The following is a 17,114-nucleotide window of genomic DNA, read 5'->3' as shown; positions in this document are numbered from 1 at the left end:
TTTTTTAGGGAGTTCCCCCTGTGGCACAGCAGGTTAAGGATCTGGTGTTGTCTCTGAAGCAGCTTGGGTCACTGCTGAAGCTCAGGGTCTATCCCTGGCCTGAGACAGTGGGTTAAAAATCTGGCATTGCTGCAGCTGTGGCTCAGATTTGATCCCTGGCCCAGGAATTTCTATATGCCTCAGGTGTGGCCAAAAAAAAAAGATTTTAAGCTTTTATTTTTATTGTGGCACAGTTAATTTACAATGTTGTGTTAGTTTCAATTATATAGCAAAATGATTCAGTTATACATACATATACAAATCTTTTCCATTATAGATTATTACAAGATATTGAGAATGGTTCCCTGTGCTATGCAGTAGGTCCCTGTTATTTACTTATTTTATATAGGGTAGTATGTATATGTTCATCCCAAACCCCTAATCTAGCTCTTCTCCCTACGAATAACATGTAGAAAAATTTGAAAATAGCTCAAGGAACATTTTAAAAACTCATCTATAATTCTACTAACCAGAATAATCATTACCGGTTTGGGGTTTGTTTGTTTTTTTTCCCCTGTCTTTAGTCCTTTTTTAGGGCTGCACCAGCGGCATATGCAGGTTCCCAGGCTAGGGGTCTAATCAGAGCTGTAGTAGCCGGCCTACGCCAGAGCCACAGCAACTCAGGATCCGAGCCGCGTCTGCGACCTACACCACAGCTCATGGCAACGCCGGATCCTCAACCCACTGAGCGAGGCCAGGGATCAAACCCACAACCTCATGGTTCCTAGTTGGCTTCGTTTCTGCTGCGCCATGACAGGAACTCCTAGGGGGCTTTTAAAAAAAATTTTTGGTGGCGCTTGAGGCATGCAGAAGTTCTCCGGCCAGGGATCAAACTGAGCCACAGCAGTGACAAGGCCAAATCCTTAACTACTAGGCCACCAGGGAACTCCTAATTACTACTGTTATTTGCCTTTTTGGTGTATATTTTGCTTCATCTTTTCCCAGACATATAAGTCTATTTAAATAGAAATGTATTGTTTTGATAACTTGATAAGATTTTGCTTAATAAAAAACAGAGTATTCTGACATATCATGAACTTCATTCCATTAAATGTTCTTAGCCCATCTAGCACCATGGATCTACTATCATATAATTAATTCTCTATCATTCAACATTTGGGTAGTTCCAAGTGATATGCTATAATCAACAATGGATAATGGACATCCTTAAATTACTTTCTTAAGATGAGTATTTAAAACTACACTGATAAGGTCAAATTGTCTTTCAAATATGTCATATCCACATATTTGCACTCCCATCACTTGTGTGAACACACTGAGTATTTTCATTGTTTATTTTTTACCATCTCATAGCAAAAATTAGTATCTTGTTACTGTTTTAGTTTTCATTTATTTGATCACTAATCAGGGTGAACAGTGTCTAATATGTTTGTTAGTGACAAATATCTCTCATTTTTTTAACCTGTTTTAATTTCTTAGTTTGGATACTGAAGCATTTAGAGACCAAGTTCAGAGAGCAAAGGATGCTGTGTTACTCTAATCTACCAGGTTGAATTTCAAGTGCAGTTGTGGGTTGAATTACACCCCCCTAAGAGACAAGTTGAAATGCTAACCCCTGGTTCCTCTGGCTGTGAATTTATTTGGAAATAAGGTCTTTGCAAATACAATCAAGTTAAGAGAAGGATTAACTTGGATGGGTGGGGAGGGGGTGCTAAACCCTATGACGGATATACTTAAAAGGAATGAGAAATTGCGAGACACACACAGGGAGAATGCCATGTGTTGACAGAGTCTGGTGTTTCTATAAGCCAAGAACCTCTAGAATTGTTGGAACCAAAAGAACCTAGGGGGAGGTAAGGAAGGATCCTCTCACAGAGACTTCAGTAGGGACATATCCCTGCTGACACCTTGACGTGAGACTCTTAGTCTCTAGAAGTGAGAAAATACATGTTTGATGTTTTAAGAAAAGCAACTAGTGATACTTTGTTACAGCAGCCCTAGGGAACTAATACAGGTATCAAGTGAGAATAATTCAGGTAGGGAGGGATTAATACATTTATCTGACTATACTTGATTCCTCAGTTTGGTCAGTGAGTAGATAGTAAGAGATAACTATACTGGTTGGCTCTTTAACAACATGGGTGTGAACTGCAGGGGTCCATTTATATGTCAGTTTTTTCTAGTAATAAACACTGTAGTACTACAAGATCCACAGTTGGTTGAATGCATTGCAAATCCAGATGTAGAACCTCAGATATAGAGGAACGACATATGCGGAGAGCCCACTATAAGTTATGATCAAATTCTTCACTGCAGAGGGTCAGCACACCTAATTCCTGCACTGTTCAAGGGTCAACAGAATTTGTACTTTTCTTTTTATGGTTATTTATCCGTATTTTTTGCCTATTCTTCTATTATGACTGTCTTTTTTCCTTTCTTGATTTTTAAGAGCTTTTTATATATTTCATACATATGGATTTAGTTCTTACTTATCATTTATAATTATTCCTCCTCAGCTTGTCTTTTAGAATATAATTTGTTTAGTTTGTTAATTGTTTTAAGAGATTAAACTCTAAGGGGAGTTTACCTATGGAACACTGATGTGTATTAAATGCTTAATAAAATCTATGAATGTTTTAGTAGCTTTATTCATAACTATCAAAAACTGGAAACAATCCAAGTGTTCAACAACTGGTGAATGGATAACCAAATCGTAGTACAGCCATACAATAGAATATTACTTAACAATAAAAAGGAAGGGACTACTGACACAAACAACAGAGTTGAATTTCAAATGTATTATACTAACTCACAGAAGCGAGATCCAAAAAGCTACAAACTTTATGATTTTATATATATGACATTCTGGAAAAAGCAATACCAAAGGCAGAAAACAGAAAACAGAGATAGAAAACAGATTAGTGGTTGCTAGGGACTAGGAACAAGGGAAAGGGTGGACTATGAAAGGGCACAAGGAGAGTTTTGGAGGTTCTTCATTATGGGGGTGGTTATATGACTGAATGCATTTGTAAAAACTGACAGAACATTAAAAGGGTGAAATTTACATAAATTAACTTTAATAAACTCAACTTGTAAAAACTCACAATTTTAGGATGACTGAGTTGTGTTTAAAAACAAAATACACTGTTCATACCTCATAGATTAATGGGTCTTTACAGATTCCTTTCTTTTCTTCATTAAATTTCCTGAAATGCAAAACCACATGTGAAAAACAGAGCTATAGCATTCTGTCATTTAAATTCAGGAGTTAGTCATCACTTTCTTTCTGCAGGACACCCAAGGTATTCATGGCAGCCCTAAGGCACAATTGGGAAGAGGGAAAAAAAAAAAAAAAAAAAGAGTATTACGTTAACAAAGAAAGAAAAAAAAGAGATATGGTAAAGCTTAATAGACCTCTGCTCCAAAGCAGGTACAAGTGCTTCTCATACACAGCAAGAAATTAGGTTGCTTACCTCTACTCTTGTAACTCTGAAAACACAGTATCAGCATTAAAACATAATTTACTACATGACATTTGGGAAGTAAAAATGACCAGATTCTGATATGCTACTGAATCAGTGGCTAACCACAGAGGAGTTACTTAAAGGTCCCAAGCCTTACATTTCTATGGCTAAAACGGAAGCATCTATCCTCCCTGTTTTCATGTTACTTAAAAAATTAGTAAATTTAAGAATGTTTAAAAATTTCCTTTTTAGGAGTTCCCGTTGTGGCTCAGAGGTTAACGAATCCGACTAGGAACCATGAGGTTGCAGGTTCGATCCCTGCCCTTGCTCAGTGGGTTAAGGATCTGGCGTTGCTGTGAGCTGTGGTGTAGGTTGCAGACGCGGCTTGGATCCCACGTTGCTGTGGCTCTGCTGTAGACCCCTAGCCTGGGAACTTCCATATGCCGCAGGAGCGGCCCCAGAAAAGGCAAAAAGACAAAAAAAATAAAAAGAAAGAAAAAAAATTCCTTTTTAAAATGTAAGCACAAAATGCTAAGATACTTAGTAATCACTGTATTCAAGAAAGTTGATCCCAAAGCACATAAACTATAAACCATTAACATATCAAAATGCACATAAGCCTGATCTACACTCTGAAAGAGAACGTAATCTTTAGAGTCCTAAAGGAACTCAATGGGAATGGTTTTAGGATAACATTCACAACAAAATTCAACACCTGCTTCTGATAAAAGCTCTACAGAGAGTGGGGATAGAGAGAACCTACCTCAACATAACAAAAAACATATATGAAAAACCCACAGCTAACATCATTCTCAATGGTGAAAAACTGAAAACATTTCCACCAAGATCAGGAACAAGACAAGGATGCCCACTTTCACCACTATTATTTAACATAGTTTCAGAGGTCCTAGCCACAACAATCAGAGAAGAAAAAGAAATAAAAGGAATCCAAACTGGAAAAGAAGTAAAACTATCACTGTTTGCAGATGGGATAATAATATATTTGGAAAACCCTAAAGACTGCATCAGAAAACAGAACTCATCAATGAATTTGGCAAAGTTGCAGGCTGCAAAATTAATATACAGAAATCAATTGCATTTCTATATACTAATAATGAAAAATCAGAAAGAGAAATCAGAGAAGCCATCCCATTTACAACTGCATCAAAAAGAATAAAATATCTAGAAATATACCTACCTAAAGAGACAAAAGACCTATACTCTAAAAACTATAAAACACTGATGAAAGAACTCAAAGATGACACAAACAGATGGAAAAATATACCATCATTTTGGATTGGAAGAATCAAGGTAATCTACAAATTCAGTGCAATCCCTATCAAATTACCAAAGACATTCTTCACAGAACTAGAACAGAATATTTTCAAATTTGTATGGAAACACAAGAGACCCCCAAATAGCCAAAGCAATACTGAAAAAGAAAAACAGAAATGGAGGAATCAAGCTTCCTGATTTTAGACAATACTACAAAGCTACAGTCATCAAAATGATATGGTACTGTAGGGGGAAATGTCCTGACAAAAAGGTCAAAAGGAGACACCCCAGCCATGACAACTAAGCAAAATCTGGCCAAAGTGCCCCTAACCCAGCCAACTACCTCTAACTACCCCTCCCCCACACATCTGCTTCTGTAAAACTCACTCCTGCATCTATTACTTTGCCAGTTCTCACTCTGGTCCACCAAGCATGGACCAGGAAGAATTAGCCCATAAAAGCCTTGTGAAACCCCTCTTCTGAGCCCCCTGGCGTAATAAACCTGAGTTCTCCAACTCTCCGAGTGCTCGCTTAGTTTCTCACCAGGTGAAAGAACTGCTGGAGCTGGTACACTGCGGCCACAGAGCCGCTGGAGCTGGTACACTGCAGCCACAGAGCTGCTGGAGCTGGTACACTGGCCAATAGGCTGCCCCCGGAGCTGATACACTCCGGCCTTGGGCTCCTGACAGCTGCCACAACAGTACTGGCACAAAAACAGAAATATAGACCTATGGAACAGCATAGAAACCCAGATATAAACCCAAGTACATATGTGCAACTAATCTATAACAAAGGAGGACAGAACATACAGTGGAAGAAAGACAGTCTCTTCAATAAATGGTGCTGGCAAAATCAAATACCTCGGAATACACCTGACCAAAGAGGTAAAGGACCTATATGCCGAGAACTATAAAACTTTAATCAAAGAAATCAAAGAAGATGTAAAGAAATGGAAAGATATTCCATGTTCCTGGATTGGGAAAATCAATATTGTAAAAATGGCCATACTACCCAAAGCAATCTACAGATTCAATGCAATCCCTATCAAATTACCCATGACATTGTTCACAGAACTAGAACAAACAATCCAAACATTTATATGGAACCACAAAAGACCCAGAATCGCCAAAGCAATCCTGAGAAACAAAAACCAAGCAGGAGGCATCACTCTCCCAGACTTCAAGAAATACTACAAAGCCACAGTCATCAAAACAGTGTGGTACTGGTATCAAAACAGACAGACCGACCAATGGAACAGAATAGAGAACCCGGAAATAAACCCTGACACCTATGGTAAATTAATCTTTGACAAGGGAGGCAAGAACATCAAATGGGAAAAGGAAAGTCTATTCAGCAAGCATTGCTGGGAAACCTGGACAGCTGCATGCAAAGCAATGAAACTAGAACACACCCTCACACCATGCACAAAAATAAACTCCAAATGGCTGAAAGACTTAAATATACGACAGGACACCATCAAACTCCTCGAAGAAAACATAGGCAAAACACTCTCTGACATCAACATCATGAATATTTTCTCAGGTCAGTCTCCCAAAGCAATAGAAATTAGAGCAAAAATAAACCCATGGGACCTCATCAAACTGAAAAGCTTTTTTTTTTTTTTTTTTTTTTTTTGGTCTTTTGTCTTTTTGTTGTTGTTGTTGCTATTTCTTGGGCCGCTCCCGCGGCATATGGAGGTTCCCAGGCTAGGGGTTGAATCGGAGCTGTAGCCACCGGCCTACGCCAGAGCCACAGCAACGCGGGATCCGAGCCGCGTCTGCAACCTACACCACAGCTCACGGCAACGCCGGATCGTTAACCCACTGAGCAAGGGCAGGGACCGAACCCGCAACCTCATGGTTCCTAGTCGGATTCGTTAACCACTGCGCCACGACGGGAACTCCCTGAAAAGCTTTTGCACAGCAAAGGAAACCAAAAAGAAAACAAAAAGACAACTTTCAGAATGGGAGAAAATACTTTCAAATGATGCAACTGACAAGGGCTTAATCTCTAGAATATACAAGCAACTTATACAACTCAACAGCAAAAAAACCAATCAATCAATGGAAAAATGGGCAAAAGACCTGAATTGACATTTCTCCAAGGAAGATATACAGATGGCCAACAAACACATGAAAAAATGCTCAACATCGCTGATTATAAGAGAAATGCAAATCAAAACTACCATGAGATACCACCTCACACCAGTCAGAATGGCCATTATTAATAAATCCACAAATAACAAGTGCTGGAGGGGCTGTGGAGAAAAGGGAACCCTCCTGCACTGTTGGTGGGAATGTAAACTGGTACAGCCACTATGGAGAACAGTTTGGAGATACCTTAGAAATCTATACATAGAACTTCCATATGACCCTGCAATCCCACTCTTGGGCATCTATCCGGACAAAGCTCTACTTAAAAGAGACACATGTACCCGCATGTTCATTGCAGCCCTATTCACAATAGCCAAGACATGGAAACAACCCAAATGTCCATCGACAGATGATTGGATTCGGAAGATGTGGTATATATACACAATGGAATACTACTCAGCCATAAAAAAGGATGACATCATGCCATTTGCAGCAACATGGATGGAACTAGAGACTCTCATACTGAGTGAAATGAGCCAGAAAGACAAAGACAAATACCATATGATATCACTTATAACTGGAATCTAATATCCAGCACAAATGAACATCTCCTCAGAAAAGAAAATCATGGACTTGGAGAAGAGACTTGTGGTTGCCTGATGGGAGGGGGAGGGAGTGGGAGGGATCGGGAGCTTGGGCTTATCAGACACAACCTAGAATAGATTTATAAGGAGATCCTGCTGAATAGCATTGAGAACTATGTCTAGATACTCATGTCGCAACAGAAGAAAGGATGGGGGAAAAAATTGTAACTGCAATGTATACATCTAAGGATGACCTGACCCCCTTGCTGTACAGTGGGAAAATAAAAAAATAAATAAATAAATAAATGGTGCTGGGAAAACTGGAAAGTTACATGTAAAAGAATGAAAGTAGAACACTATCTAACATATACAACAATAAACTCAAAATAGATTAAAGACCCAAATATAAGGCCAGACACTATAAAACTCCCTAGAGGAAAGCATAGACAGAATGCTCTTTGACATAAATCACAGCAATATCTTGTTTGATTCACCTCCTAGAATAATGACAATAAAGACACAAATAAACCAATGGGACCTAATCAAACTCAAAAGCTTTTGGACAGCAAAGGAAAGCATTTAAAAAAAAAGAAAAAGACAACCCACAGAATGGGAGAAAATCTTTGCCAATGATGCAACAGACAAGGGCCTCATCTCCAAAATATACAAACAACTCAGGCAACTCAACAACAAAAAAACAAACAACCCAAATGAAAAACGGGCAAAAGACCTTCTCCAAAGCAGACATACGGATAGCCAAAAGGCATATGAAGAAATGCTCAATACCACTAATTATTAAAGAAATGCAAATCAAAACTAAAATGAGGTACCACTTCACACCAGTCAGATGGCCATCATTAACAAGTCAACAAATAAATGCTGGAGAGAGTGTGGAGAAAAAGGTACCCTCCTCCACTGTTGGTGAAGATGTAAACTGTACAACCACTATGGAAAACAATATGAAGGTACATCAGAAAACTATGATGCTACCATATGATCCAGCAATTCCATTGCTGGGGATTTATCTGGACAAAAACTTTCACTGAAAAAGACGCATGCATCCCTATGATCACTGCAGCATTATTCACAATAGCCAAGACATGAAAACAGCCTAAATGTCCATCAACAGATGACTGGATTAAGATGTGGTACATGTATACAAGGGAATATTACTCAACCATAAAAAAGACAAACTAATGTCATTTGCAGCAACATGGATGAATCTACAGCTTCTCATACAAAGTGAAGTAAGCCAGAAAGAAAAAGAAAATACCATATGATATCACTTATTTGTGCAATCTAAAATATGGTACAGATGATCCTATCTAAAAAACAAACAAACAAACGGAAACAAGAACATGGCCAAGAAGAGCAGACTTGGAGTTCACAAAGGGGAAAGGGAAGGGAGTGGGATGGATGGGCATTTTGGGGGGTTTTTTGGATGCAAACTGTTATATTTGGAATGGATGGGCAATGGGATCCTACTGTACAGCACAGGGAACTGTGTGTGATTGGGTCATTTTGTTGTACAACAGAACTTGACAAAACATTGTAAATCAACTATACTTTAATAATAACAAAAGAAAAAATAAAGGAAAAAGAGTGGAAAAAAAGATACCATTTTTTATTTGATGTACTCTATGACTCACTGAAATAAAAAGTACACCTGTGACTGCCTCACTTTGACTTTTTTTTTTAGGGCCGCACCCGTGGCATATGGAGGTTCCCAGGCTAAGGGCTGAACCGGAGCTGTAGCCGTCGGCTTACACCACAGCTAAAAAAGCTACAGCTCTTTCTATAATGTTGAAAAAAATCGACAAGCACTACCACTTCTGTAAGCAGTAAAAAAAAAGCAATAAACAATGAAAAAGTATGGCACTTAGAAAATAAGGGGTTAGATTACAGCAAAAACGCAAATTCTTTACAGATCCCACCCAGACTTACTAAATCAGAAACCCTAAAAGTAGGCCCAGCAATCTGTTTTGGCAACCCGCCAGGTGATTCTGACACAAGCTCAAATTTGAGAACTACCGGACTAGATTTTTACTTTGGATGTAGACAGAACTGGATGGAATCTCCTTTGGTACTGGTACTTCACTCTAAAAATAAAATGAGGTCTTCGAGCACTGTGAAATAAAGATGCTTTAAAGGGCCGACACACGATCACTATAGCATTCTAGCTGTTGTTCCTTTCATAATTTCTATCCTGAATAGACTATAACAACACGTTTCACACTAGCAAGGCTTTAAAGAGATGAAGGATATCAACATCTAGTGCTCCATATCCTGACAGGTGCCTCTAACACCACGAGTGTGTGTGTTTATCAGAATAACTCGCCTCTTGGAAAACCTGTCACCTTCCACCTCGAGTGACAGCGTACAGATGTTTTTTTTTTTAAACAAGACTACAAGCAAGCCCCACAGGGCCAATCCCCACAATGGAGCAGATAACAAACCTCTCCTCAGCTCCCAGACCCCAGGAAAGCTGACTAGGCGGCAACATTCGCGCCGCTGGAAACAGGCGAGGCGTTAATCCCCAAGGCTGCGTCTAGAGGATTGGGGGGAGAAATGAGATACCCCGAGGAAGAGGTGCTGTGCTCAGAGCCAAGCCAAAAGCAAGGGTTATAACTCACTTCAGGAGAAGAGCGTAAAACTCTTCAGCAGCTTGGTTCATTCGCAACCACATCTTGCACCCGTCGCACTGCCGAACCGGAACCGCCAATCTGAAATACGCGCCCGACGCTGACGTCCGGGGTCATGACCCCCCCTCCAGAACTACTTTTACCCCACCCCCAAAAGCTCTCGTTTGTTCACAAAGTTAAACTTTTGTTTTATAACACACCGCGGCTTTTCCTGTCCCAATAGTTTTCCATTCCCGTAAGAAAAAGTTAAAATAAGTTTTAGCGGTTTCGGGGAAAAAGATACTGATCTCGCGAGAATTGGCCACGCCCCCTTGTGGATTACTCCGCGAAAAAGAGTCCCTCGGTTGTAAGAGCTCTTTTGGCTTTGAAAATTAATAGAAACCGCAATTTGACACCTATTCAGAAATAATACTCTACTTTTTTATTTATGTAGAGTCGTAGAGAGATATTTTGTGTCCCTGAATCGGTTCTGAGACGGGGCAAGGTGGGGGACGAGTTGAAGATTACATATAGAGTGAGAGTGCTAAGCACTTCCTTTTCCTGTGGGAGCCGCCGGGTTGAGAGGAGCGTGGCCTTCTCCTCTCCCCACCATGGTGAGTGGAGTTCTTCTCGGTTGGGCTTATTTTCTGCTCAATGGGCCTGGCAGGAATGGGTTTGGGGTTTCAGGGCATGAGGTCTTCAAGGCGGGAACAAATGATGGGGGCTAAAGTCGTCTGTTTGCGGCTGGGACCTGGGTAGCGCGGCTCTATGGCAGCCATCTTAGAGGCAACGTGTGCGAGTCGGCGCCCGGCGCGCCTGGAAGCGACTCCGGAGAATCCTCCCCAGATAGTTCTCGGGCGCAGAGGGACCTTTGGAATCCGATCTTTCCTTCGATCTTAGAAGGCATTGGTTCCGCTGAAGACTTGGAAATTCTCGGGGCCTAAAACAGTCTGGGTGAAAGAGTTAGTTTGGGTCCTTGTATCTCCGTGAGCTGTTAAGCAAGGAACATTTATCTCTTTTGAGAAATTTCCTTAAGAAAAATATTTTGTTTCACTGCCTAGATTGGCTAGCTCTTGTGGCATTTAGTAAATTGAGCCTAGTTTATTCATGGTAAGGGTCTTAAAATGTTTATGCTCAATATAAAGGATGGTTTGATACTAGGTTTTCCTTGCAATGATGGCGTAATTTGCGTCTTACTCTGTTCTCAGCGACAGTTGCCTGCTGTCAGTAAGCTGGTTCAGAAGGGTGACGAAAATTCTACTGAGCAAGGCATAATCTGTTCTTAATTACTAAAGTTTGAGAAATGAGATTCTTAACTCGGAAAATAGATGTGTCGTGGGGGCCTCATGTTTGCGCCAACCAAGATCTGGCGATGTTAGTACCGCAGAGTGAATTAATTGTGTGTCAGCTTAAGATCTGCCTCTGAAAGCGTTCTGGTCCTTTTGGCTTAGAAGTTGCATTTCCACAAATACAGTCTGCATGCACCATGTGTCCTGGGGAGTTGAGTGAACAAAACAGTCAGAAAGCACTATCCTTATGATGCATCCGTTGTAATTGAGTTGGACAAAATGGATTGTAATGTTTGGTGGCATTAAATGATGTAATCATAGGCAATGAGAGAGGAGGCAGTAGTTGGGCTTCAGTGATCTGAGAAACCTTCAAAGTGGCCTGAAGTGTAGGTATGGGGGAGGGTATCTTTAAGAAGACTTGTTAACTCTGAGGCAGGAGGGGGATATCTCTGAGGTAGGTCTGAGTATCTGGAAGAGAGTATGGGAGTTGAGGTTAACAGGTGGCTGGTGTGGGTCATCCTCAGAGTCTTAGTTAACTTTGAGGGAGTAAGTCCTTGGAGAAGATTATGTAAAAAGTAACATGACTGGCGTTTTTACTAGTAAGTTTTGGAAGATGTTTTTGGAATGGGATGAAGGAAGCAAGGATGGATATTTGGAATAGAGCTCTGTTAGATCAAATTTGCTTATATTTGGGATGAACAAATTTGAATGGTGGCATTAAACTGCATTTTCAAACCTTGTGATGTATGATTTTGATGAGTTTGCTTTCTAAGGCCTGGTTTGGAAGTTTTAATATAAAGCATTCTCTTTGAAAACAGTGAAATTTCTGTGGCAGAACTTAAGAATCTAAGTGTCCTTCAAATGTATATTGATGTTAATAGACCTGATGGTGTGTTAGTAACTTAGCCTCTGTTTTTGGTTTTAGCATTACTTCCTAGTCAAACTCCAGTCTCTTCTGTAACAGTAGTTAATGCTTTTGTTGACATGTGAGAAGAGTGCCTCTGTTGCTTGTCAATATAAATATTTTCCTTTTTCTCAGGCGTGTGCTCGTCCACTGATATCAGTGTACTCAGAAAAAGGGGAGTCATCTGGCAAAAATGTCACTTTGCCTGCTGTGTTCAAGGCTCCCATTCGACCAGACATCGTGAACTTTGTTCACACCAACCTGCGCAAAAACAACAGACAGCCATATGCTGTCAGTGAATTAGCAGGTATGGATTTAGGGGTTTCATGGGTTGGTATTTTAAAACAGCAATGATGAAATTCCACTCCGTTGGTCCGTGTTTCTGAACCACATGATTTTCCTGGATGTTCTGATGCTGTTTGCTAATAGCATAGTCATAGACTAGTGTGGTTGGGTAGCTGAAACTTGTGTTTCTTCACAATTTCAGGTCATCAAACCAGTGCTGAGTCTTGGGGTACTGGCAGAGCTGTGGCTCGAATTCCCAGGGTTCGAGGTGGTGGGACTCACCGTTCTGGCCAGGGTGCTTTTGGAAATGTATCCTTTGTTTCACTACCTAGACTGGTCAGCTCTTGTGGCATTTAGCAGCCTGGACCTGCTTTATTCATGTTAGTGGTTTAAAAATATGTTCAAGGAGTTCCCGTCGTGGCGCAGTGGTTAACGAATCCGACTGGGAACCATGAGGTTGCAGGTTTGATCCTTGCCCTTGTTCAGTGGGTTAACGATCCGGCGTTGACATGAGCTGTGGTGTAGGTCACAGACGTGGCTCGGATCCTGCGTTGCTGTGGCTCTGGTGTAGGCTGGCGGCCGCAGCTCCGATTGGACCCCTAGCCTGGGAACCTCCATATGCCGTGGGAGCGGCCCAAGAAATGGCAAAAAGATTTTTTAAAAAAATGTCCAAAATATTGAAGAGTCCAGGTTAACGATAACAGATGCAACATTATGTTTTGCTTGCAATGATGTCGTAATTTGCGCCTTACTCTGTTCTCAGCGACAGTTGCCTGCTGTCAGTAAGCTGGTTCAGAAGGGTGACGAAAACTCCTACTGAGCAAGGCATAACCTGTTCTTAATTGCTAAAATTTGAGAAATGTAATTCTTAACTGGGAACATAGATGTGTCGTGGGGGCCGCATGTTTGCGCCAACCAAGACCTGGCGACGTTGGCATCGCAGAGTGAACACAACACAGAAGCGATATGCCATCTGCTCTGCACTGGCTGCCTCAGCCTTACCAGCGCTGGTCATGTCTAAAGGTTTGTGATATTTTATTTTCTATGAGTTGTATGAAATGCTCCTTTTTTCCTTCACCTGAAAGTTTTCATTGGTGTTGATACCTTGTATAAATTCTCTTCATCTTAGAGGGCCTGGCTAAATTTCCCTCTGCTAAATACTAGTTATGACCACTTCAGTCTAAAAACTCAGTCATTAATGAATACTTTGTACCTAGGGGAGTAATTCAAATACAGTGATTTGGTATATTGATACAACTGTCAAAATGATGAGATTCCACTTCATTGGTCCGTGTTTCTGAAAAACATGATATTTGTGAGAATTCTGATTTGGCAGATTGTATACCATTTTGATTTTGTGAGTTTGATGCAACTTATCAAAGGAATTGGGGTAACCACGTCTGCGTTAATTGGCTTTGTCAGGTCATCGGATTGAGGAAGTTCCTGAACTTCCTTTGGTGGTTGAAGATAAAGTTGAAAGCTACAAAAAAACCAAGGAGGCTGTTCTGCTTCTGAAGAAGCTTAAGGCCTGGAATGATATCAAGAAGGTAGGTTTTATAGTCCTTCACACAAATTTGTCAGATTTTAAATTTCAAAAGATTATTGGAGGGACAGTATAACTAAACCTTAGTGGATATGAGAGTGTAGAATCCTGAAACATCTGAATTTGAATCCTGAGTGCCGTTTGTTGCTATGTGTTAATGTTAGGCAAGCTATTCATGCCTTAAATTTCATCAACTGTAAAATGGAGTTTTTTAAATTATGAAGATCTGTTGCAAGGATCATATCTCAATATACCACACCCCACTTTGTTAGGTTTATGCCTCTCAGCGAATGAGAGCTGGTAAAGGCAAAATGAGAAACCGTCGCCGAATCCAGCGCAGGGGACCCTGCATCATCTATAATGAGGACAATGGTATCATCAAAGCCTTCAGAAACATCCCTGGTAAATCTTGTACTATTTATGTTTTAATTAGCCATACTATTCAAGCTTTTATTATGATGAGATTCCACTTTATGGTCCGTGTTTCTGAAACACATGATTTTGTGGAACTTCTGAATCTTGGCTGAATGAGTTTACCATTTATGGTTGAAATTCATAATTAAAATACTTCTCAGGTGCTATAAAGATGATTTGGGGGGGGGCTTCTGTTGTAATACAGGCTCCCTCATTCTTTTTTTCTTTAAAGGAATTACTCTGCTTAACGTAAGCAAACTGAACATTTTGAAACTTGCTCCTGGTGGGCATGTGGGACGTTTCTGCATTTGGACTGAAAGTGCTTTCCGCAAGTTAGATGAGCTCTATGGCACTTGGCGTAAAGCTGCTACCCTCAAGAGTAACTACAAGTGAGTATAATTTGTATACATAACACAAATGTTTATGCTGTGGATGTTGTTGAAGTTGGGTTGCATGTTTTCTGAATATGGGTTGTTGCCTTAATTCCCCTTGTGTAAAGATGCAATGTACTGAAATGGTGAAATAGTCTGAGAAATTGTAGTATAGTGGAAATTCTGATTGGATTCTGAGGAGCTTAAATGGTTAAAAGTCTTTTGTTGAGGGTCTCTAACCTGAGAAATCTGAATTGAGACTATTGTAAACATTTTCTCTTTTCTTTCAGCCTTCCCATGCATAAGATGCTCAATACAGACCTTAGCAGAATCTTGAAAAGCCCAGAGATCCAAAGAGCCCTCCGCGCACCACGGTAAAGTTGTGATACACACACTAATTCCTGCCCTATTTATTGGTTATTTAATAAACGTAGATAATGTAAATATTAACATAGTACCTACCGTTTTATAGCAAGAAGATTCATCGTAGAGTTCTGAAGAAGAATCCACTGAAAAACCTGAGAATCATGTTGAAGCTAAACCCGTATGCAAAGACAATGCGCCGAAACACCATTCTTCGCCAGGCCAGGAATGTAAGCGATAATTTTGAGTTTTCTTGATATGTTAAGTTGTGAAAATTGGAAGATGTGATTCTTAGATTTTCTCCTAATTTGTTGCAGCACAAAATCCGGATGGATAAGGCGGCAGCAGCACTGAAAGCCAAATCAGGTGAGAAGGGGGTTCCAGACAAGAAGCCCGTGGTAGAGAAGAAAGGAAAGAAGGCTATTGGCAAGAAGGCTGTTGGCGTTAAAAAGCAGAAGAAGCCTTTGGTGGGGAAAAAGGCTGTAGTGACCAAGAAACCAGCAGCTGAAAAGAAGCCTGCAGAAAAGAAGCCCACCACAGAAGAAAAGAAGGCTGTTGCATAAACTTAAATTTGTTTAGTCCATAAAAGTCAAATCACTTGGACAGCTAATTTTGAATAAAGACCTGATCAAAGCAGCAGTGTGAAACATGACTTACCTGTGTTGTGTGAATCTTGGTTAGAATTTTTTTACTGACACTTTTTTCCTCCATAATTCAAGCCATTTTGTCTGGTGTAAAACGGAGCCCTGGATTTCTGAGTCCTTGAAGTTGAATGAGAAGAAGCATGCTCCATATATCCAAATAAAAATTAATTTTGTGAGAAATCTCAGATTAGACAAACGATTAGGTTTCTGGAAAATGGATAAAGTTCCAGAAAGGATTGACATTTTTTGTAACCACAAGAGGGCAAAATCAGAATACTTTTTTTTCTTGTTCTTAAGTATAGCAATAGTGTGATAGGATACAATTGACAAAGGAAAGCCTGCCACCCTCTTTAATATTTGAAACATTGGTATGAAAAGTGCTGGGAACATTTACTCTTTACAGGGGGGTGAGTATGTTGACCAAACATGCTTTTGCAAAGAATGGCCCCTAACATTTTTCCAAAGCTGTTTATGCATTACCAACTTAGAACTAACCTGTCCTTCCCTGTTTAAATATGGTAGTGTCTTGTTTTGCATCTGGTTTTGTTCCTTCTGACATTTCTCAAGATTCATAGCTTGAGGTATCCTCCCATTTGCAGCTAAGAGATGTCAGCTCCATAATAAAAATATCCAGGAGTTATAATTCCTCCTTATTAGCTGATTAAGTACTGGACTTTTCTGAGATTCCATCCTTACCGTGCCTAGTGTGCTTTTGCAAAGGTCATGATCCATAGCTGTCCTGGCTGGCTCAGGCCTCAGCTGCAGCTATGATTCAACCCCGGCTGGGGAGTTGACACACTGTAGAGGTAGCCCTTTAAAAAGCCAGTTGTCTTCACATGGCTTTACCTTCCTATAATTTGCGTATGCCTCCTGGGACGCCTCTCTCACAAGACCGAGGATCATTAAACGCAGTAGTGCTCCTGTACCCGTGTGCTAGTAGTATCTGCGTACTGGTTTTTGGAGCTGAAATACACTTGTTGCAACACCGCTGTAAGTGTGATAGCGAGTACCGTCCAACTGAAGCATTTAACATTCGGTATCTGACCATGTTTATCTCCAGGTTCTTTCCCGCTCCATCGCCCTTGGTTTCATGACCCGCACCACTCGAGTTTAGGTTTGGGGTTTAAAAACCCTAGTTGGTTCTTAAGCCCAACTCGTCCGCGTTGGAGCGAAGTGAGCTGACGCTGGCAGGAAGCGGAGACCCAGCCACTGGCCCCGCCCAGGCCTCTTCCGTTTCCGGCAGTGCAGAGGTGGCGTCATCAGC

The 17,114-nt window shown here is 40.6% G+C and overlaps 2 protein-coding genes and 5 non-coding genes across 10 annotated transcripts in view; 6 read left to right on the top strand and 1 right to left on the bottom strand.

The window, feature by feature from the left end:
- The window catches only part of ZWILCH (zwilch kinetochore protein), a 44,539-nt gene extending 34,409 nt beyond the window's left edge, over positions 1-10,130 (bottom strand). For all 4 annotated transcript variants that reach the window (XR_014817156.1, XR_014817157.1, XM_021100315.2 and 1 more), the window contains exons 1-2: positions 10,050-10,130; positions 3,155-3,206 (exon numbers count right to left, since the gene is read on the bottom strand). Coding sequence is in view for 2 of the 4 variants with exons in the window: in XM_021100315.2 (XP_020955974.1) it covers positions 3,155-3,206; positions 10,050-10,102 (105 nt within the window). In the remaining 2 variants the exon portion in view is untranslated. The remainder of the gene's footprint in view (positions 1-3,154; positions 3,207-10,049) is intronic.
- Positions 10,131-10,588: 458 nt separating this feature from the next.
- Positions 10,589-15,858, top strand: RPL4 (ribosomal protein L4). Its single transcript, NM_001444639.1, has 10 exons — positions 10,589-10,651; positions 12,366-12,537; positions 12,718-12,824; positions 13,400-13,538; positions 13,938-14,062; positions 14,331-14,460; positions 14,705-14,861; positions 15,134-15,217; positions 15,316-15,436; positions 15,524-15,858. The coding sequence occupies exons 1-10, from the start codon at positions 10,649-10,651 to the stop codon at positions 15,767-15,769; spliced, it is 1,284 nt and encodes a 427-aa protein (NP_001431568.1). The 5' UTR covers positions 10,589-10,648; the 3' UTR covers positions 15,770-15,858.
- Positions 11,207-11,304, top strand: LOC146406867 (small nucleolar RNA SNORD16). The gene has a single exon (XR_014832264.1). It is a non-coding gene; the product is annotated as a small nucleolar RNA SNORD16 (small nucleolar RNA).
- LOC146406866 (small nucleolar RNA SNORD18) lies at positions 12,577-12,647 on the top strand. Its single transcript, XR_014834527.1, has one exon. It is a non-coding gene; the product is annotated as a small nucleolar RNA SNORD18 (small nucleolar RNA).
- LOC146406865 (small nucleolar RNA SNORD16) lies at positions 13,240-13,338 on the top strand. Its single transcript, XR_014832266.1, has one exon. It is a non-coding gene; the product is annotated as a small nucleolar RNA SNORD16 (small nucleolar RNA).
- On the top strand, positions 13,776-13,847 carry LOC146406864 (small nucleolar RNA SNORD18). The gene has a single exon (XR_014834525.1). It is a non-coding gene; the product is annotated as a small nucleolar RNA SNORD18 (small nucleolar RNA).
- Positions 14,509-14,578, top strand: LOC146406863 (small nucleolar RNA SNORD18). The gene has a single exon (XR_014834524.1). It is a non-coding gene; the product is annotated as a small nucleolar RNA SNORD18 (small nucleolar RNA).
- Positions 15,859-17,114: the final 1,256 nt, after the last annotated feature.

This window comes from Sus scrofa, chromosome 1, assembly GCF_054392235.1.
Source record: "Sus scrofa isolate SSC_HxYL_T2T_F1_AM1 chromosome 1, Sscrofa_HxYL_maternal_Yorkshire_Landrace_v2.0, whole genome shotgun sequence".
In the NCBI taxonomy this organism is placed as follows: Eukaryota; Metazoa; Chordata; class Mammalia; order Artiodactyla; family Suidae; genus Sus; species Sus scrofa.
This window is presented reverse-complemented; position numbering and strand designations above follow the sequence as displayed.